The 22348-nt window shown below is 48.2% G+C and overlaps 1 protein-coding gene and 1 pseudogene across 1 annotated transcript; one reads left to right on the top strand and one right to left on the bottom strand.

The window, feature by feature from the left end:
* Window positions 1-21: 21 nt before the first annotated feature.
* On the bottom strand, window positions 22-19409 carry LOC125552986 (uncharacterized). The gene is made up of 4 exons (XM_087519077.1): window positions 19108-19409; window positions 17813-17931; window positions 17673-17736; window positions 22-173 (listed from the first exon to the last, which is right to left on the bottom strand). Exons 1-4 carry the CDS (start codon window positions 19334-19336, stop codon window positions 157-159), a joined length of 429 nt encoding a protein of 142 aa, XP_087375203.1. The 5' UTR covers window positions 19337-19409; the 3' UTR covers window positions 22-156.
* LOC147976852 (uncharacterized) lies at window positions 242-2825 on the top strand (annotated as a pseudogene).
* Window positions 19410-22348: the final 2939 nt, after the last annotated feature.

Below are 22348 nucleotides of genomic sequence, written 5' to 3'. Positions count from 1 at the left end.
GAAGTAAGCGAGAACTCAAGATCTTACGTCTTTCCTCCAATTCTACGTATCGTGCACGGGCCCAGTCAAGCATGAAGTAATATATGTCATCTTCAGTTTCCACTTGTACGTCAGTACTTGAAAATATGGCTTCTATCCCAGCAAGAGAAATGTTCATCAGCTCGCTTTTAAACCTGAAATGAGACCAACAATATCATGAGTACACTGAATACATGATTTTGTGACATCAATATCTGCAGTTTTCTCAGAAAACGAAATAAAACATGGCTTCATCCAATGTGGACCACTAACTCATAAAAATCCTTGTATTTGTTCGCAAGGAATTCCTTGGCTGCATCTATGTTATGACCTGTCATATTAGGGGCTTAGCCCAGTGGGTTGTGGCCCAAGTTATCTTATCGTTGTTAGGGGCTTAGCCCAATCATCTTATCGTTTGCTTAGGAGTCAAGTAAACCTCTCTATATAAGGAAAGGAGATGTATCAATCTAATCAAGTAAGAAGCAATCATTATTTGCTCGGCTTTCCTTAGGGAGCCGGGAGACCTAACCCTAGCCGCCTCTTGCGCCGCCGCCGCCTCTTCTCCACCACGCAAGGACGGCGCCCAGCCGCTGGCCGCCGCACCCTCGTCCTCGTCCTCCTCCATCTTTCCCCTACAATCTCCGCCCTAGAACCAGCAAAACCATAACTCCTAACACCTTGGTATCAGGTAGCTTGGGTCCGATCATGTCTGCGCCACCATCCACCCCGCCGCTGCCTACCTTGCCGCTGTCCACCACCGCCGTCCTCTCCACGGCGCCGCTGGCGTTTCCCGCCGCCGCGGTCGACAACTCCACCGTGCCGCTGGCGCTTCCCACCGCGCCGCTCGGCTCCTCCGTGGGGGCCTCCATCGGCCAGTCGCCGCCCGTCACCGCGCCACCTGTCGTCGTCTACTCCCCGACAGAGATCACCGGGGTCCTTAATGACCTCGTCACCGCCGTCCAGGGCATCCGCCTCTACCTGGCCGGGCCTTACGGGCAGCCGCCGCCCTTGCCGCCGGCCGCCGCGACTGGGCCAGCCGCCCTGCCTTGGTACGCGGCCACCACGGCGCCGATTGGGCCTCTACACCACCACTGGCCCGGTCAGCCGCCGCCCGCCGTCTCCCCCTACTAGCCGCAGTGGCCGGCCCCGGCGATCGCCGCGCCTCTGACGCCTCCCGAGTCCGGGTAGCTGCCGACCCCGCCGCCGCCCGCTGCCACGCCTCCCTGGCCACAATGGCCGGCCCCGCCCCTTGCTGCGTCGTCCACGCCACCCGAGTCTGTGCCGCCGCAGCTGCCGGCCCCGCCACCGCCTAGCGCGGGGCCCGGGTCACCCACGCAGGGAGGCGTACGGATCCAGCAAGTGCGCTTCCCGCCGTCGCCGTCCCCAATACCGGCCTGGCTGACCGGATCATCGCCGCCACCCGTCTACACGTTGGCTGGAGACCCGCCGGCACCCACTTTGCAGTTCGGTGATCCCTCCGGCTCGGGGGGGGGGGGGCACTCCACGGGCCGCAGCCATGCTGACCAGGCGCCCCAATCCTTGCTGCTTCGCACCTCCGAGTCAGTCGGCCACGGCGCTCCGACTCAGACACCGCCGCGGTTTGCCAAACTTGACTTCGCCAGTTATGACGCCACGGAGGACCCCCTCAACTGGCTCAACCAGTGCGAGCAGTTCTCTCGCGAGCAACGCACCCTTGCCTCGGAGCGTACCTGGCTCGCCTCTTACCACCTCCGCGGCACGGCACAGACCTGGTACTACGCCCTCGAGCAGGACGAGGGCAACATGCCCCCTTAGGAGCACTTCCGCGAGCTCTGCCTTCTTCGTTTTGGGACACTGATCCGCGGGAGCCGCCTGGCAGAGCGAGGCTGCCTTCCCTTCACCTCCACTGTTTAGGACTTCGCCGACCGTTTTCAGGCCCTGGCATGCCATGTGTCGGGCGTGACGGTGCAGCAGCGGGCCGACCTCTTCGTCGGTGGACTTCCGGATCACATCCGCGTGGACGTGGAGCTTCGGGGACCCCAGGATCTCCAGACGGCCATGTACTACGCCCGTGCGTTCGAGCACCGCGCGGTGGCCATCTAGCAGGCATCACCGTTCCGGGCCGCTACTCGGGCCGGATGTTCCCACGCAGGGTCGGCCTGCTCAGGCTTCCGCGGCACCCCTCACCGCGACCGCGGCGTGCCCGTTCCGCCGACTCACCTCGGCCGAGCTACTCGAGCGTCGCCGCCAAGGGTTGTGCTTCAACTGCAACAAGCCCTACACGCCCGGCCACGTCTGCCCGCGACTCTTCTACCTGGAGGCTGCAGACTACATTGAGGAGGACGCCGTCACCGCCGACTTGACTGCTCCAGCTGTCACGAAGGTGTTTGACGCTGGTTGATCACCTCGAGGAGTTCGGCAAGTGCTTTCCCACCTTACAGCTCGAGGACGAGTTGTTTGTGCAGGCGGGGAGAAGTGTTATGACCATCATATTAGGGGCTTAGCCCAGTGGGTTGTGGCCCAAGTTATCTTATCGTTATTAGGGGCTTAGCCCCATTATCTTATCGTTTGCTTAGGAGTCAAGTAAACCTCTCTATATAAGGAGAGGAGATGTATCAATCTAATCAAGCAAGAAGCAATCATTATTTGCTCGGCTTCCCTTAGGGAGCCGGGAGACCTAACCCTAGCCGCCTCTTGCGCCACCGCCGCCTCTTCTCCACCACGCAAGGACGGCGCCCAGCCGCCGACCGCCGCGCCCTCGTCCTCGTCCTCCTCCATCTTTCCCCTACAATCTCCGCCCTAGAACCGGCAGAACCCTAGCTCCTAACAATCTATGAAAGGCCGAACTTCATTGACCATTGAAACGGAACAAGGATGGTCTATGTAGATCAGTGCAGATTCTGTGGTCATAGGCAAGCTTATGAGCAGCTGACTACAATGCCTCATGCAAGAAAGAACCTTGAACTTGTCTGCAGCCATCAAGATGTTGAGCAGACGAGTGGGCTCAGCTATAGTCAACTTTCCACTGTACATATAGCTTAAGAGCTCCATAAAAGCATTTTCCTTTGTTTCAAGTAGAATGAGAACATAATGCATAAGGATTACAGAAACAGTTAGCCGAAGTAAACAGAAAAAAGGACACACTTATGTATCTTAAATGATTATTTAAGTTGATAGTTGACTTTCAATATCGAGAAAAGCTCCATGGGAGACTGACTTTTTCTTCATCATAGAAGACACAAAGAAGTGGCAAAAACTATCTATGAAGCATAGACATAAGTTGGCGAAAGTCTCGTACCCTTCTAGGGTTTCTCTCTCTCTGCGGTGACAGCCAAGGAGATTTCTCCCTCCCTTAGATTCCGATCAGACCACGTCTAATCGGGTTCCCGGGGGAGTAGTACGGCAGAACAGAAGGTGATCACAACCCCTGGGAGGGTTTCGAGCGGATGAGGTCCGAACAGTGGAGAAGGGTACTTCACCTAGGGTTAGTGGCGGCGGGGAAGAGATGGAAGGAAAAGAGGTGATGGCGGAGACGGGATCGGTGGCGGGGGAAGGTAGATCGCAGCATGAGGAGTCACTAGATGAGAAGCTGAAATACCTAAACCTAAGGGAAGACGAGGAGGAAGATGTGATCTTGGAGGAGGACCTGGAGGAGCCAGAGAAGGATGCTGAATTCATGGCGATATCTAGGGTTCATACTGCAAGAAAATTTAGCCATGGGGCCTTCTATGGAACAATGAGATCTGCATGGAATCTTGCGCAAGAGGTGGAATTCAGAGCTATAGAGGATAATCTGTTCTCTGTGCAAATCGCATGTCTAGCGGATTGGGAGAGGGTTATGCATGATGGGCCTTGGATTTTCCGCAACTGTCCAGTGTTAATTGCTCCGTATGATGGGTGGTCGGAGCCAACTGAGGTGGATCTGAATACCTACCAGGCATGGGTGAGGGTGATGGGGTTGAAGGAAAAGATGAGAAGTGCGAATATAGCGCGACAGTTGGCAACGAAGGCGGTGGAATCAGAGTACGTGTTACTCTAGACGTGCGTAAACCCCTCACAAGGTGTGCTAGCCTAACCTTGAGATCGAAGAAAGTTTACTTTGACTTTGAGTATGAGAAGATGTCGTTGTTCTGTGGGGTTTGTGGATTTGTGGGTCACGTGACCAAAGAACATGGGAACGGGGTACACAACGAAACTGCAATTATCTATCCTTTAACCTTGATTGCGGAAGATTTTAGAAGAGATGAGCAAGGATGGCAGAATGGGTACAATGGTAGAGGAGGAAGGGCAGGAAGAACTGAAGAGGGAGGAAAAGGGGGTGCTGCTGCGGTAAGGAGGGAGTCTGGTGATCTTAGCAGCTCGGCTAGCAGCCCTTCTAAACCTGCTGGCACCTCGTCGCAAACTTCAAGTGCCCAGAAGAGGCGGCTCGAGTTCACGGAGAAAGGGAAGAATGACCAACTGCTCCTGACGCAAGGAAGGGGAGAGGATGAATCAAAGATGGGGGACGGAGCAGGACACCAAAGAGGATGGTGGGAAGAGAAGGACAACACCTCACAGGAGTCAAAGAGTCACAAAGCAGAAGAAACAACATCAATGGACTTGGCAACATTGGCGGCCTCCCGGGTGGAGGACCGCCAGGCCCAATGATTCTCCTAGGGTGGAACTGCCACGGGATGCGTCAGTCCCGGGCAGTTAGAGCACTTCTGGAGGTCCAGAGGTGCTACAAACCGGATGTGCTCTTTCTATCAAAAGCACATCTGTCTGACGCAGGGGCAGAGCGGCTGATGAGGAGGCTAGGGTTCCAGGAGAGGCTGGTTGACCCGAGTGATGGAAGGGCGGGAGGTTTGCTGATGATGTGGAAATCTGGAGTGACTGTGACAAAAAATGATGTTATAGCCAACTTCATTGACGTAACGGTGGATGATGGAAGAAAGTGGCGGTGTACTGGATTTTATGGAGAGCCGGCAAAGGAGAATAAACATAAATCATGGGAATATCTTCATGCGCTACAGGAGAGGATGGATGAGCCATGGATAGTTTTTGCCGATTTCAACGAAATCTTATTCTCTCATGAAAAGGAAGGAGGAGCACCCAGAGAGCAAAGATGTATGCAAGCATTAAGGGATGTCCTGTCAGAGTGCGAGTTGGCAGATTTGGGCGCAACGGGAGACTCATATACATGGAGTAGAGGGAGGATAAAGGAAAGGTTGGATAGAGTTGTCTGTAACTCACGGTGGAATTTGCTCTTTCCTAATGTTGGTGTCGTGAATGGTGAAATGACAAAATCTGATCATCGTCCCTTGGTGATAGATACTGAGCTCTATAAAGAAACGAACCGGCCCCTACGGCCGGTGAAGAGATTTGAGGGGAGGTGGTCAAAGGAGGAGACGGTGGAGGAGGTGGTTCGCACGGCCTGGCAGCGAGCATCATTGCTAGGTCTAGGGCCGTTCAAACAAAAGGTGGACTCGGTTCATGAGGAGCTGCATAAATGGGATAGAGAGACCCTCAAAAGACCTCAAATGCGAATGGCGAAAATGAAAAAGGAGTTGGAAGAACTGAGAAGAGGGCCGGCTACTGATGTAGCACTTGATAGACAGAAGGAGATACTGCTGGTGATTGAAAATCTATTAGAGCAGGAAGAAATTGCATGGGTCCAAAGAGGAAGAGCTAACTGGCTGAAGCATGGTGATCTGAATACTTATTTCTTCCATATGTATGCTTCGGCAAGGAAGAAGAGGAACATGATTAAGGGATTGCAAGATGTGAATGGAGTGATGCAGGAAGGACAACAGGAGATAGCTGAGATAATTAAAACCTACTTCACTAACTTGTTTTCTTCCCAGGTTGAGCTCCCTAATGAAGAGGTTTTTCGGGATGTGACGCCGAGAGTTACAACTCAAATGAACGAGGCCTTACTGGCGCCCTTCACGGAGGAGGATGTACGCAAGGCTGTGTTCAGTATAGGTGATTTTAAGGCACCAGGACCAGATGGACTTCATGCGGCTTTTTATAAGAGGTTCTGGAACATGTTAAAGGATGATCTAGTGGGAGAAGTTCTGGGGGCAATTAACACACGCACTATCCTAGAAGGGTGGAATAGTACTACTATAGTGCTGATTGAAGGAAATATGCCCTAGAGGCAATAATAAAGTTATTATTTATTTCCTTATATCATGATAAATGTTTATTATTCATGCTAGAATTGTATTAACCGGAAACATAATACATGTGTGAATACATAGACAAACAGAGTGTCACTAGTATGCCTCTACTAGACTAGCTCGTTAATCAAAGATGGTTATGTTTCCTAACCATAGACAAAGGAGTTGTTATTTGATTAACGAGGTCACATCATTAGTTGAATGATCTGATTGACATGACCCATTCCATTAGCTTAGCACCCGATCGCTTAGTATGTTGCTAATGCTTTTCTTCATGATTTATACATGTTCCTATGACTATGAGATTATGCAACTCCCGTTTACCGGAGGAACACTTTGGGTGCTACCAAACGTCACAACGTAACTGGGTGATTATAAAGGAGCATTACAGGTGTCTCCAAAGGTAGATGTTGGGTTGACGTATTTCGAGATTAGGATTTGTCACTCCGATTGTCGGAGAGGTATCTCTGGGCCCTCTCGGTAATGCACATCACATAAGCCTTGCAAGCATTGCAACTAATGAGTTAGTTGCGAGATGATGTATTACGGAACGAGTAAAGAGACTTGCCGGTAACGAGATTGAACTAGGTATTGGATACCGACGATCGAATCTCGGGCAAGTAACATACCGATGACAAAGGGAACAACGTATGTTGTTATGCGGTCTGACCGATAAAGATCTTCGTAGAATATGTAGGAGCCAATATGGGCATCCAGGTCCCGCTATTGGTTATTGACCGGAGACATGTCTCGGTCATGTCTACATTGTTCTCGAACCCGTAGGGTCCGCACGCTTAAGGTTACGATGACAGTTATATTATGAGTTTATGCATTTTGATGTACCAAAGGTTGTTCGGAGTCCCGGATGTGATCATGGACATGACGAGGAGTCTCGAAATGGTCGAGACGTAAAGATTGATATATTGGAAGCCTATGTTTGGATATCGGAAGTGTTCCGGGTGAAATCGGGATTTTACCGGAATACCGGGAGGGTTACCGGAACCCCCCGGGAGCTATATGGGCCATAGTGGGCCTTAGTGGAAAAGAGAAGGGGCTGCCCTAGATGGGCTGCGCGCCTCCCCCTTCCCCTAGTCCTATTAGGACTAGGAGAGGTGGCCGGCCCCCTCCTCCTCTTTTCCCCCTCCGCGAATCCTATTCCGACTAGGATTGGGGGGGGGGGGGAATCCTACTCCCAGAGGGAGTAGGACTCTCCTGCGCCCTCCTCCTTGGCCGGCCAGCCTCCCCCCCTCTACTCCTTTATATACGGAGGCAGGGGGCACCTCTAGACACACAAGTTGATCCACGTGATCTATTCCTTAGCCGTGTGCGGTGCCCCCTGCCACCATATTCCTCGATAATACTGTAGCGGAGTTTAGGCGAAGCCCTGCTGCTGTAGTACATCAAGATCGTCACCACGCCGTCGTGCTGACGGAACTCTTCCCCGACACTTTGCTGGATCGGAGTCCGGGGATCATCATTGAGCTGAACGTGTGCTCGAACTCGGAGGTGTTGTAGTTTCGGTGCTTGATCGGTTGGATCGTGAAGACGTACGACTACTTCCTCTACGTCGTGTCAGCGCTTCCGCAGTCGGTCTGCGTTGGGTACGTAGACAACACTCTCCCATCTCATTGCTATGCATCACATGATCTTGCGTGTGCGTAGGAATTTTTTTTAAATTACTACGTTCTCCAACAGTGGCATCCGAGCCTAGGTTATTTATGTTGATGTTATATGCACGAGTAGAACACAAGTGAGTTGTGGACGATATAAGTCATACTGCCTACCAGCATGTCATACTTTGGTTCGGCGGCATTGTTGGACGAGACGACCCGGACCAACCTTACGCGTACGCTTACGTGAGACCGGTTCCCTCGACGTGCTTTGCACATAGATGGCTTGCGGGCGACTGTCTCTCCAACTTTAGTTGAACCAAGTATGACTACGCCCGGTCCTTGCGAAGGTTAAAACGGAGTCTATTTGACAAACTATCGTTGTGGTTTTTGATGCGTAGGTGAGATTGTTTCTTGCTTAAAGCCCGTAGCAGCCACGTAAAACTTGCAACAACAAAGTAGAGGACGTCTAACTTGTTTTTGCAGGGCATGTTGTGATGTGATATGGTCAAGGCATGATGCTGAATTTTATTGTATGAGATGATCATGTTTTGTAACCAAGTTATCGGCAACTGGCAGGAGCCATATGGTTGTCGCTTTATTGTATGCAATGCAATCGCGATGTAATGCTTTACTTTATTACTAAACGGTAGTGATAGTCGTGGAAGCATAAGATTGGCGAGACGACAACGATGCTACGATGGAGATCAAGGTGTCGCGCCGGTGACGATGGTGATCATGACGGTGCTTCGGAGATGGAGATCACAAGCACAAGATGATGATGGCCATATCATATCACTTATGTTGATTGCATGTGATGTTTATCTTTTATGCATCTTATCTTGCTTTGATTGACGGTAGCATTTTAAGATGATCTCTCACTAATTATCAAGAAGTGTTCTCCCTGAGTATGCACCGTTGCCAAAGTTCGTCGTGCTGAGACACCACGTGATGATCGGGTGTGATAAGCTCTACGTCCATCTACAACGGGTGCAAGCCAGTTTTGCACACGCAGAATACTCAGGTTAAACTTGACGAGCCTAGCATATGCAGATATGGCCTCGGAACACGGAGACCGAAAGGTCGAGCATGAATCATATAGTAGATATGATCAACATAACGATGTTCACCATTGAAAACTACTCCATCTCACGTGATGATCGGTTATGGTTTAGTTGATTTGGATCACGTAATCACTTAGAAGATTAGAGGGATGTCTATCTAAGTGGGAGTTCTTAAGTAATTTGATTAATTGAACTTAAACTTATATTGAACTTAGTACCTGATAGTATCTTGCTTGTTTATGTTGATTGTAGATAGATGGCTCGTGCTGTTGTTCCGTTGAATTTTAATGCGTTCCTTGAGAAAGCAAAGTTGAAAGATGATGGTAGCAATTATACGGACTGGGTCCGTAACTTGAGGATTATCCTCATTGCTGCTCAGAAGAATTACGTCCTGGAAGCACCGCTGGGTGCCAGGCCTGCTGCTGGAGCAACACCAGATGTTATGAACGTCTGGCAGAGCAAAGCTGATGACTAATCGATAGTTCAGTGTGCCATGCTTTACGGCTTAGAATCGGGACTTCAACGACGTTTTGAACGTCATGGAGCATATGAGATGTTCCAGGAGTTGAAGTTAATATTTCAAGCAAATGCCCGGATTGAGAGATATGAAGTCTCCAATAAGTTCTATAGCTGCAAGATGGAGGAGAACAGTTCTGTCAGTGAGCATATACTCAAAATGTCTGGGTATAATAATCACTTGATTCAACTGGGAGTTAATCTTCCAGATGATTGCGTCATTGACAGAATTCTCCAATCACTGCCACCAAGCTACAAGAGCTTCGTGATGAACTATAATATGCAAGGGATGAACAAGACTATTCCCGAGCTCTTCGCAATGCTGAAAGCTGTGGAGGTAGAAATCAAGAAGGAGCATCAAGTGTTGATGGTTAACAAGACCACTAGTTTCAAGAAAAAGGGCAAAGGGAAGAAGAAAGGGAACTTCAAGAAGAACAGCAAGCAAGTTGCTGCTCAGGAGAAGAAACCCAAGTCTGGACCTAAGCCTGAAACTGAGTGCTTCTACTGCAAGCAGACTGGTCACTGGAAGCGGAACTACCCCAAATATTTGGCGGATAAGAAGGATGTCAAGGTGAACAAAGGTATATGTGATATACATGTTATTGATGTGTACCTTACTAGAGCTTGCAGTAGCACCTGAGTATTTGATACTGGTTCTGTTGCTAATATTTGCAACTCGAAACAGGGACTACGGAATAAGCGGGCACTGGCAAAGGACGAGGTGACGATGCGCGTGGGAAACGGTTCCAAAGTCGATGTGATCGCGGTCGGCACGCTACCTCTACATCTACCTTCGGGATAAATATTAGACCTAAATAATTGTTATTTGGTGCCAGCGTTGAGCATGAACATTATATCTGGATCTTGTTTAATGCGAGACGGTTATTCATTTAAATCAGAGAATAATGGTTGTTCTATTTATATGAGTAATATCTTTTATGGTCATGCACCCTTGAAGAGTGGTCTATTCTTATTGAATCTCGATAGTAGTAATACACATATTCATAATGTTGAAACCAAAAGATGCAGAGTTGATAATGAAAGTGCAACTTATTTGTTGCACTGTCGTTTAGGTCATATCGGTGTAAAGCGCATGAAGAAACTCCATACTGATGGACTTTTGGAACCACTTGATTATGAATCACTTGGTACTTGCGAACCGTGCCTCATGGGCAAGATGACTAAAACACCGTTCTCCGGTACTATGGAGAGAGCAACGGATTTGTTGGAAATCATACATACCGATGTATGTGGTCCGATGAATATTGAGGCTCGTGGCGGATATCGTTATTTTCTCACCTTCATAGATGATTTAAGCAGATAGGGGTATATCTACTTAATGAAACATAAGTCTGAAACATTTGAAAAGTTCAAAGAATTTCAGAGTGAAGTTGAAAATCATCATAACAAGAAAATAAAGTTTCTACGATCTGATCGTGGAGGAGAATATTTGAGTTACGAGTTTGGTGTACATTTGAAAAATTGTGGAATAGTTTCGCAACTCACGCCACCCGGAACACCACAGCGTAATGGTGTGTCCGAACGTCGTAATCGTACTTTACTGGATATGGTGCGATCTATGATGTCTCTTACTGATTTACCGCTATCGTTTTGGGGTTATGCTCTAGAGACGGCCGCATTCACGTTAAATAGGGCACCATCAAAATCCGTTGAGACGACGCCTTATGAACTGTGGTTTGGCAAGAAACCAAAGTTGTCGTTTCTTAAAGTTTGGGGCTGCGATGCTTATGTGAAAAAGCTTCAACCTGATAAGCTCGAACCCAAATCGGAGAAATGTGTCTTCATATGATACCCAAAGGAGACTGTTGGGTACACCTTCTATCACAGATCCGAAGGCAAGACATTCGTTGCTAGGAATGGATCCTTTCTAGGGAAGGAGTTTCTCTCGAAAGAAGTGAGTGGGAGGAAAGTAGAACTTGACGAGGTAACTGTACCTGCTCCCTTACTGGAAAGTAGTACATCACAGAAAACTGTTTCAGTGACACCTACACCAGTTGGTGAGGAAGCTAATGATAATGATCATGAAACTTCAGATCAAGATACTGCTGAACCGCGTAGATCAACCAGAGTAAGATCCGCACCAGAGTGGTACGGTAATCCAGTTCTGGAAGTCATGCTACTAGATCATGATGAACCTACGAACTATGAAGAAGCAATGGTGAGCCCAGATTCCGCAAAGTGGCTTGAAGCCATGAAATCTGAGATGGGATCCATGTATGAGAACAAAGTATGGACTTTGGTTGACTTGCCCGTTGATCGGCAAGCAATTGAGAATAAATGGATCTTTAAGAAGAAGACTGACGCTGATGGTAATGTTACTGTCTACAAACCTCGACTTGTCGCAAAAGGTTTTCGGCAAGTTCAAGGGATTGACTATGATGAGACCTTCTCACCCGTAGCGATGCTTAAGTCCGTCCGAATCATGTTAGCGTTTGCCGCATTTTATGATTATGAAATTTGGCAGATGGATGTCAAAACTGCATTCCTGAATGGATTTCTGGAAGAAGAGTTGTATATGATGCAACCGGAAGGTTTTGTCGATCCAAAGGGAGCTAACAAAGTGTGCAAGCTCTAGCGATCCATTTATGGACTGGTGCAAGCCTCTCGGAGTTGGAATAAACGTTTTGATAGTGTGATCAAAGCATTTGGTTTTATACAGACTTTCGGAGAAGCCTGTATTTACAAGAAAGTGAGTGGGAGCTCTGTAGCATTTCTAATATTATATGTGGATGACATATTGCTGATTGGAAATGATATAGAATTTCTGGATAGCATAAAGGGATACTTGAACGAAAGTTTTTCAATGAAAGACCTCGGTGAAGCTGCTTACATATTAGGCATAAAGATCTATAGAGATAGATCAAGACGCTTAATTGGACTTTCACAAAGCACATACCTTGACAAGATTTTGAACAAGTTCAAAATGGATCAAGCAAAGAAAGGATTCTTGCTTGTGTTACAAGGTGTGAAGTTGAGTAAGACTCAATGCCCGACCACTTCAGAAGATAGAGAGAATATGAAAGATGTTCCCTATGCATCAGCCATAGGATCTATCATGTATGCAATGCTGTGTACCAGACCCGATGTGTGCCTTGCTATAAGTCTAGCAGGGAGGTACCAAAGTAATCCAGGAGTGGATCACTGGATAGCGGTCAAGAACATCCTGAAATACCTGAAAAGGACTAAGGATATGTTTCTCGTATATGGAGGTGACAAAGAGCTCACCGTAAAAGGTTACGTTGATGCAAGCTTTGACACTGATCCGGAAGATTCTAAATCGCAAACCGGATACGTGTTTACATTAAACGTTGGAGCTGTCAGTTGGTGCAGTTCTAAACAAAGCGTCGTAGCGGGATCTACATGTGAAGCGGAGTACATAGCTGCTTCGGAAGCAGCGAACGAAGGAGTCTGGATGAAGGAGTTCATATCCGATCTAGGTGTCATACCTAGTGCATCGGGTCCAATGAAAATCTTTTGTGACAATACTGGTGCAATTGCCTTGGCAAAGGAATCCAGATTTCACAAAAGGACCAAACACATCAAGAGACGCTTCAATTCCATACGGGATCTAGTCCAGGTGGGAGACATAGAGATTTGCAAGATACATACGGATCTGAATGTAGCAGACCCATTGACTAAGCCTCTTCCACGAGCAAAACATGATCAGCACCAAAGCTCCATGGGTGTTAGAATCATTACAGTGTAATCTAGATTATTGACTCTAGTGCAAGTGGGAGACTGAAGGAAATATGCCCTAGAGGCAATAATAAAGTTATTATTTATTTCCTTATATCATGATAAATGTTTATTATTCATGCTAGAATTGTATTAACCGGAAACATAATACATGTGTGAATACATAGACAAACAGAGTGTCACTAGTATGCCTCTACTAGACTAGCTCGTTAATCAAAGATGGTTATGTTTCCTAACCATAGACAAAGGAGTTGTTATTTGATTAACGAGGTCACATCATTAGTTGAATGATCTGATTGACATGACCCATTCCATTAGCTTAGCACCCGATCGTTTAGTATGTTGCTAATGCTTTTCTTCATGACTTATACATGTTCCTATGACTATGAGATTATGCAACTCCCGTTTACCGGAGGAACACTTTGGGTGCTACCAAACGTCACAACGTAACTGGGTGATTATAAAGGAGCATTACAGGTGTCTCCAAAGGTAGATGTTGGGTTGGCGTATTTCGAGATTAGGATTTGTCACTCCGATTGTCGGAGAGGTATCTCTGGGCCCTCTTGGTAATGCACATCACATAAGCCTTGCAAGCATTGCAACTAATGAGTTAGTTGCGAGATGATGTATTACGGAACGAGTAAAGAGACTTGCCGGTAACGAGATTGAACTAGGTATTGGATACCGACGATCGAATCTCGGGCAAGTAACATACCGATGACAAAGGGAACAACGTATGTTGTTATGCGGTCTGACCGATAAAGATCTTCGTAGAATATGTAGGAGCCAATATGGGCATCCAGGTCCCGCTATTGGTTATTGACCGGAGACATGTCTCGGTCATGTCTACATTGTTCTCGAACCCGTAGGGTCCGCACGCTTAAGGTTACGATGACAGTTATATTATGAGTTTATGCATTTTGATGTACCAAAGGTTGTTCGGAGTCCCGGATGTGATCATGGACATGACGAGGAGTCTCGAAATGGTCGAGACGTAAAGATTGATATATTGGAAGCCTATGTTTGGATATCGGAAGTGTTCCGGGTGAAATCGGGATTTTACCGGAATACCGGGAGGGTTACCGGAACCCCCCGGGAGCTATATGGGCCATAGTGGGCCTTAGTGGAAAAGAGAAGGGGCTGCCCTAGATGGGCTGCGCGCCTCCCCCTTCCCCTAGTCCTATTAGGACTAGGAGAGGTGGCCGACCCCCTCCTCCTCTTTTCCCCCTCCGCGAATCCTATTCCGACTAGGATTGGGGGGGGGGAATCCTACTCCCAGAGGGAGTAGGACTCTCCTGCGCCCTCCTCCTTGGCCGGCCAGCCTCCCCCCTCTACTCCTTTATATACGGAGGCAGGGGGCACCTCTAGACACACAAGTTGATCCACGTGATCTATTCCTTAGCCGTGTGCGGTGCCCCCTGCCACCATATTCCTCGATAATACTGTAGCGAAGTTTAGGCGAAGCCCTGCTGCTGTAGTACATCAAGATCGTCACCACGCCGTCGTGCTGACGGAACTCTTCCCCGACACTTTGCTGGATCGGAGTCCGGGGATCGTCATCGAGCTGAACGTGTGCTCGAACTCGGAGGTGCTGTAGTTTCGGTGCTTGATCGGTTGGATCGTGAAGACGTACGACTACTTCCTCTACGTCGTGTCAGCGCTTCCGCAGTCGGTCTGCGTTGGGTACGTAGACAACACTCTCCCATCTCGTTGCTATGCATCACATGATCTTGCGTGTGCGTAGGAATTTTTTTGAAATTACTACGTTCCCCAACACTGATCCCAAAGGTTGAGAACCCCACAAGTGTCCCAAAGGTTGAGAACCCCACAAGTGTCTCACAGTTTAGGCCGATTAGCCTGTGTAACGTGGTCTACAAAATCATCTCCAAAATGCTTGCTTCTCGGCTTAAAGTGATACTTCCGGAGATCATTGGTCCCATGCAGAGCGCTTTCGTTCCGGGAAGATTGATCACGGACAACATACTAATTGCGTACGAGTGTGTGAACACTACAAAGAGGAAGAAAGGCAAGTCTGGCTTATGTGCAGTGAAACTCGATATGCATAAGGCATATGACCGAGTAGAATGGTGTTTTCTTAAGAGGATGATGCAAAGGCTTGGGTTTGCGGAACAGTGGACATAATTGATCATGGAGTGTGTATCATCCGTGTCGTATAATGTCAGATACAACTCTGAGAGCACTGATGTTTTTGCGCCAACACGTGGGCTGCGACAAGGGGACCCCTTGTCCCCCTACCTGTTTCTAATCTGTGCGGAGGCGCTATCTAGCATGTTGCAGGCGGAAGAGAACAATGGCACATTGATAGGGGTCAAGGTGTGTAGGGAGGCACCGCAGATTTCTCATCTGCTCTTCGCTGACGACTCCTTAATTCTTATGAGAGCAGATGGCCCAAATGCAGCGTGCCTCCAAAGGGTGTTGGACGATTACTATACGAGCTCCAGACAGTTAGTCAGTGAGGCGAAATCTAGTATATACTTCAGTCCAAACACCCCGGTGGAGGAGAAAGTTGTGATATGTCAACAACTGAATATTAACACGGAAGCCCTTAACAATAAATATCTTGGGCTACCATCCATGGTGGGAACGGACAGGAGTGACTCTTTTGAGTATCTCATCGACAGAGTAAATCAGGTGATGATAGGGTGGAAAGAGAAGCTGCTTTCCACAGGGGGGAAAGAAACGCTAATTAAGGCTGTTGCCCAGGCCATACCGGTGTTCGCGATGTCTGTATTCAAAATTCCGAAGAAAATTTGCAAAGGAATGACGGATGCTATATCGAAATACTGGTGGGGAGATGACGACAACCATAAGCATACCCATTGGGCAGCATGGTGGAAAGTGTGTATACCGAAAGAAAGGGGAGGTTTGGGATTCAGGGATCTACACAGTTTTAACTTAGCTCTCCTTGCTAAACAAGTTTGGAGGCTGCTTGAGAACCCTGATTCTCTTTGTGCTCAGGTTTTGAGAGCCAAATATTATCCGGATGGAAAGCTACTGGATGCCAAGGTGAAAAGTGGAAGCTCGTATACATGGCAGAGTATATGTGCCGGTATCAATACATTCAGGAGAGGGGATATATGGCGCATAGGTGATGGATCACAAGTGAACATTTGGGCTGATTCGTGGATACAATTGAGTGCCGATGGCCGTGTCACTACACCACGAGGAGGGACCCTTCTGTCTAAGGTTTCGGAGTTGATTGATCATGTCACTGGTTTATGGGATGAACAGTTGATAAACGATGTATTTTGGCCGGTTGATGAGCATAGGATTCTTGTCATACCGCTGGCACCACATGGGATGATGGAAGATTTTGTGGCCTGGCGGTTTACAAGGAACTTTGCCTTCTCGGTCCGATCAGCTTATCATGTGGAGTGGCAACATCAATTTGCACGCTGGTATGAACGAACAGAGGGGCAGCCGTCCCAGCGTTATCCGGTGTGGAAGAAGCTCTGGTCTTCGCCCGCCCCAGCTAAGATTAAGATCCATGCTTGGAAGGTCTTACATGGATTCATACCATGTTACGAGGTATTGGCAAAACGCCATATTGATACGTCAGACAGCTGTCCCATGTGTGTGGGTGGATGCGAAGATATTATGCACGCTCTCTTCACTTGCCCTAGGGCAGCCGAAGTCTGAGATGTCTGAATCTTTACGGGTTCGTGGAGGAGGCGTGTGATACAGACAGGGCGGGCTCGCAGCGTTGGACTATATTTTATGTGCTCCTACACGCCAGACGTTGATCCAAGATATCCCAGCTCAGTTTCTAATCCTTGTGGGTATCTGGTACATATGGTGGGAGCGTAGACAACATGTCCACGGGGAGGAAGTGCAGACTCCGGTCGGAGCCGCGTTGTCAATCGCGGCGCTGGCAGCAAATTACCTCAAGGCTATGAAGAAGAACATGGTAGTAAGATCCTTTGGATGGAGGAAACCGCAAGAGAATTTTGTCAAGTTAAATGTAGATGCTGCTTTTCATGCAGATGACCTCCAGGGAGCTGTAGGAGCTGTGCTAGGGGACTGCAGAGGTGGTTTCATTGCAGCTTCAAATGAGAGGCTGGAGCATGTTGCTGATGTAGGGACGGCGGAAGCACACACACTACGGCATGTCATCTTGTTAGCGCAGCGGATGGGGATCACCAAGCTCATTGTGGAGTCCGACTGCCTTGAGGTGATTGACATCATGAACAATGGTGGTTTTACGGCATCGGGCGCAGCTGCGATCTATTCGGATTGTTTGGTCCTTATCATAGGTTATACTTCGGTGTCTTTTGTTCACTGCCCTAGAGAGACAAACTCTGTCGCTCATGTTTTAGCTAAGCAAGCGGTGTCGGATCCACCTTCCTTGTGGATTGAGGAGCCGCCGGCCTTCATTGTAAAGGGCCTAGTGGATGATGTAACTCTGTTTTGATCCAATAAAAGTTTCCTGAAGTTTTAAAAAAAAACTATCTATGAAGCATAATCCTTCGTTTACCATAAATATTCATGTTTTTCTTTCAAAATTATAGAAAACAGTAACACAGTCACTACAGCAAACTAGAATAAATTATAAGAGGAAGAATGTTACACTTTAGCTATCACCTTACCTGAATCAGTAATCCTAATTGTTGGATTCGTCTGATCAGATTCTTTCATGCCATTTGAGAAAAACTAAGAAGGATGAAGCTTATTAGAAACTTCCACTGACTAGAACAAATGCAGTTCACAACAAGGTTATCGAAATTACCTTTAGAAAGAAAGGACTTCTTGAAGCAAGAATCGCTGAATTGATATGCATGTTTTTTTCTCGTAAAACTGGTCTGCCCACCATCATCGATGAAGAGTCAACACTCTGTTCTTTCTCACCTGCAAAGTATTAGATAAAAGAAATAAAAAACACATTGGGTAATATATTCTACTGTTAAAAAACTCAGAACACTGTATTTTTCTGTAGGTGTAGATTCATGTAATCAATATTCAGAAATAGGATAAAATGGTCATCCAACAATCTGACCATGCTTGTAGCTCTCATAGATGTAACTGACTAACTGCTATCTAATGAGCAGTTCATACTGCACATGCATCTAGTAGCACAAGCAAGTTCAACTAGCTAAAATAGAAACAAGGTGTTAAATAAGAACTTGTGGTTATCTCTGTATTTTCTGCAAGCACCAGCCTGTAACCAATAATTAGCGTGTATTGAGACAACAGGCAACCAAAGGCTCCCTTTGATTAGCAGATTGTGCAAAAACTATACCTGCATCCGCATGAAGTTTTTTGTTTTTACCACGCAAGCTAATGATAACCAATGTTTCAACACTAAGAAAAGCGGAGATGGAAAAAAAAATGCAGACTAATGTTGACCTGGAATTGAAGGATTGAAGGTTATGAAGCAGTTTCTTCTTCACTTCAGATACAGCTAGCTGTTACATCAAGAGCAGACTTGATAACAATATGGTATTCCATACCTATTTGTTCTGTTGCTACATTAAGAATAAAAATTGGCAGATCTATTGTCGTAAGTACTGACTAGTGAACACACAATAATTTCCCTTTTGAATTATCTGACATGTCCATGCCCCATGGTAACTCAGTCAAAACAAGTTTAATTCGAGATCTCTAAATTTTCCCACAGACAAATAATTTTGAAAAAACTAACTATAGGAAATTAATGCCTTCTCCAGATGCTTTGTGACAAACTGTACCGAGAACTGTAATGTGAAGACTGAAGGTTTAAAATCGACAGAGAACAACAGGTTAGTAGAATTCTCAGGTTCAGCTGGCAAGCACCTTTCAAGTTTTCCGAGCTGAACAGTGGTTACAGTGGTGCCCCTTTGTTGTCCAGTGGCCAATCTCAATTAGAACTGGATTGATTTTCAATTTTCATTCAATTTTGGGGGTAATCCAGCCGTGGACTTACATTATTTGAACATAAAAAAATGTTAACATCAGCTACATCCATAATAGTTGTATTCGAGAAAATAAAACATCCATGATAGTTACAACATTTTAATAATCTGTTAATAGCAGCTACATACGCACCTTCCTCTTCGCGGCGGCGCTCCTGGTCGGCGGCGGATCCTCCGCCAGATCCCGGCGCGGGGCTGACGGTGCCGATCTCTATCCGCAGCACCCTGTCGGAGAAGGTGGCCGAATCGAACGCGAAGTCGAAGTTGGGCACCACGCCGCCGCACGACAAGTCCAGCTCCATCGCCGATGCCACCCCCGCCCCCGCCGCCGTCGCTGATGCTGATTCTTTGCCGGCGTCCATGCCCTCCGCCGCGTGCGGGAGAGAGAGGGACGAAACGCGGGGCGGCGGCCGGCCGTAACCTAGCCGCCGAAGCTTCTCCCGTTTAAAATTTGTGCGAAAGCTTGCTCGACCCGCCTGACTCCGGTAGCTCACCGTATTATTAGTAGGAACCAATCGGCCTTTATTCGGGGGCACAACATCTTGGAAGGGCCGCTGGCCTTAAATGAGATTGTGCACTCCCTTAAACGTGCTCGTCAGCCCGCGATCCTACTGAAACTGGACTTCGAAAAGGCTTACGACCGCGTGAACTGGGAGTTTCTCTGACAGGTTCTCCTGGACCAGGGATTCTCGTCGGTTTGGGTTCACCGTATGATGCAATTGGTCTCGGGAGGCCAAACGGCGATTGCGGTGAACGGAGAAGTAGGGAACTTCTTTCGCAACAAGCGTGGGCTGCGGCAAGGGGACCCAGCCTCGCCGTTGCTGTTTAATTTTGTGGCCGACGCCTTGGGCGCCATGCTAGACAAAGCCCGTATGGCTGACCACATCAGGGGAGTGGTGGGCAACCTGATCCGGGGGGGGGGGGGGGGTCTCACCTGCAATACGCGGACGACACACTCCTCCTTTTCGAGCCCGACACTCACAGTATTGCAACGGTCAAAGCCATTCTGCTGTGTTTCGAACTCATGTCGGGGCTAAAAATCAACTTTCACAAATGTGAAGTAATGTCCATAGGGATGGACATGGCTGAGAGCCAGCGGGTTGCCAACTTGCTCAATTGCAAACTTGGCCAATTTCCGTTCACATACCTCGGCCTCCCGATCGCGGCGAAGAAGTGTTCGATCGCTGATTGGGAACCTCTCACCTCCAAGGTAGCGGAAAGGGTGTGTTCGTGGAGAGGGAGATTTATGTCTTCAGGGGCTAGACTTATCTTAACCAACTCCAGCCTCTCATCCTTACCTATGTTTGCCATGGGCTTGTTCATGCTGGCGGACGGGGTACACATTAAGTTGGATACCCCGCGGTCCCGCTTCTTTTGGGAAGGAGCGGGTCCTAAACGGAAATACCATATGGTTAAATGGCAGGCCGTTTGCAGACCTAAAGCCCAGGGGGGCCTTGGGATCATCAACTCCAAGCTGATGAACATTGCACTCATGTGCAAATGGATCTGGAAGATGTCTCAGGGTGAGACTGGCCTCTGGATCGACCTTCTCCGTGCGAAATACTTCCCGAATGGGAGTTTCTTTGAGGCGGCCCCTCGTGGGTCCCCCTTCTGGAACTCCATTCAAGCCCTTAAACCCTTCTTCGCCAGGGGTGCGAAGTTCGGGGTTAACAACGGACGCTCCACGCGGTTTTGGCTTGACCTTTGGATTGGCCAACAACCCCTTTGGTCCGAATTTCGCCAACTCTACTCCATTGCTGTTGAGCCCAACCAATTGGTTGCTTCGGCCCTTAGCTCATCTCCACCCTACATCAATTTTCGGAGAGAACTAACGGGGCCGGAGATAGCGGAGTGGGATCGCCTTCGGGCGCTGATTGCGGATGTTCCCCTGTCTGACTCCGCGGACACGGTCTCTTGGAGGCTTTCTTGCTCTGGCAAATTTTCTGTCAAGTCCTTATACAGAGAGCTTACCCGCGGCCAGGTTCCTTCGGCTGCCATGGGGCTATGGAAGGCTAAAATACCTCTAAAGATCAAAGTCTTTTTATGGCAACTTTGCCAAGACCGCCTTCCTACCTCGATCAACCTTGCCAAGCGCAATGGCCCCGCCTCTGGCCCTTGCGCTTTGTGTGGGGTGCCGGAAGATGCGGATCACGCCTTCTTCCGGTGCCCTCTGTCGCGTTTCGCTTGGAGTGCGGTTCGCGACGCCGCGGGGGTGGATTGGGACCCCCGCTCCCGTGCCGCGCTGGTGTCTTCCTTGTCTTCGCTTCATGGCTCGTCGCGACGGGTCATGTGGACGTGTGCGGCGGCCATGTTATGGGCTATCTGGCATATTGGTAACAAGCTTACCATTGAGGGTGTTTTTCCCTCGCACCCGGCTGACGTTATCTTCAAATGCATCGTGTTCTTGCAGCAATGGACACCGCTGGGAAGGCAACAGGACTTTGATCTTCATCGTCATGCGATTAACCGCCTCCGCTCTGTCTACGCCGAGTCCCGCGCCCCGTCGTCCGCGTCGTCTGCTGGCTCATAGGGATTGACAGCCCCTTTTGGTTCTACTTTCAGCCGAGCCTGCGTGCTCGTTTCGCTAGGCCGGTCGCGCCCTGTATCGTACTTATTTCCGTCTCCGGTTTAGTTTGCTCTCCTGGACTTTTTCGCTTTTGGTCTGTTGCAAAGTGTGGGTTATGTGGTTGAGCTACGCTGCCTATGTTGAGGGCTTTATTAATTTAAAGCCGGATGCCCCTGGCATCTTTGTTCTAAAAAAAGACAAGAAAGCGAGGCCAGCGGGTATCAGACTTTGCAAACAGGACCCTCGGAAGTCGGAAATGCTAAATTACATTTACGGGCGCGCTCTCTGGTTTGAAATGCAAAACACCATGTCTACTTTCAACTTACAAATCACATTTGAGTATTTGTTAACGAATAAATCAAGTTTTTTAGCCTCAAAAACTAGAGTTGTTTTCCTCTCCAAGATATAGCTTGCTTAATTTTCATTTTTCTAGAATTATTTAGTTTTATTTTCTACTCCTGCAAAAGGAACATAGACAAGTACACACACCGAAAACATATCTAGTATTTGTGTTTTATGGCTTTTGGAGAAGATCTAGTGTTGCCAATAACATACGGCCCAACTCCCGACACTTCTTTCTCATGAAAGATGGAGGCGATAGCCCTTCAACCTTTAATAGGTCGGCGAGCTTGTGGGTTCCCCTCTCCTTTATCTGGCTCTGACGATGGGAGGAGGGGAATCTTGTTTCTTGCGTCGGGCATGTAGAGAGCGGGTAGGACTAGGTATTTTGGTGGTGCCGCTACCGAGGTGGGGGCGGCACTCCATCAAATAATGTCTATTGCAACTACCTCCTCATATTCGAGGGAGG

This window comes from Triticum urartu, chromosome 4A, assembly GCF_056163025.1.
Source record: "Triticum urartu cultivar PI428250 chromosome 4A, HENAU_Tu73, whole genome shotgun sequence".
NCBI classification, from domain to species: domain Eukaryota; kingdom Viridiplantae; phylum Streptophyta; class Magnoliopsida; order Poales; family Poaceae; genus Triticum; species Triticum urartu.
Note: the sequence above shows the minus strand (reverse complement) of the source record. Positions and strands in the feature narration are given on the sequence as shown.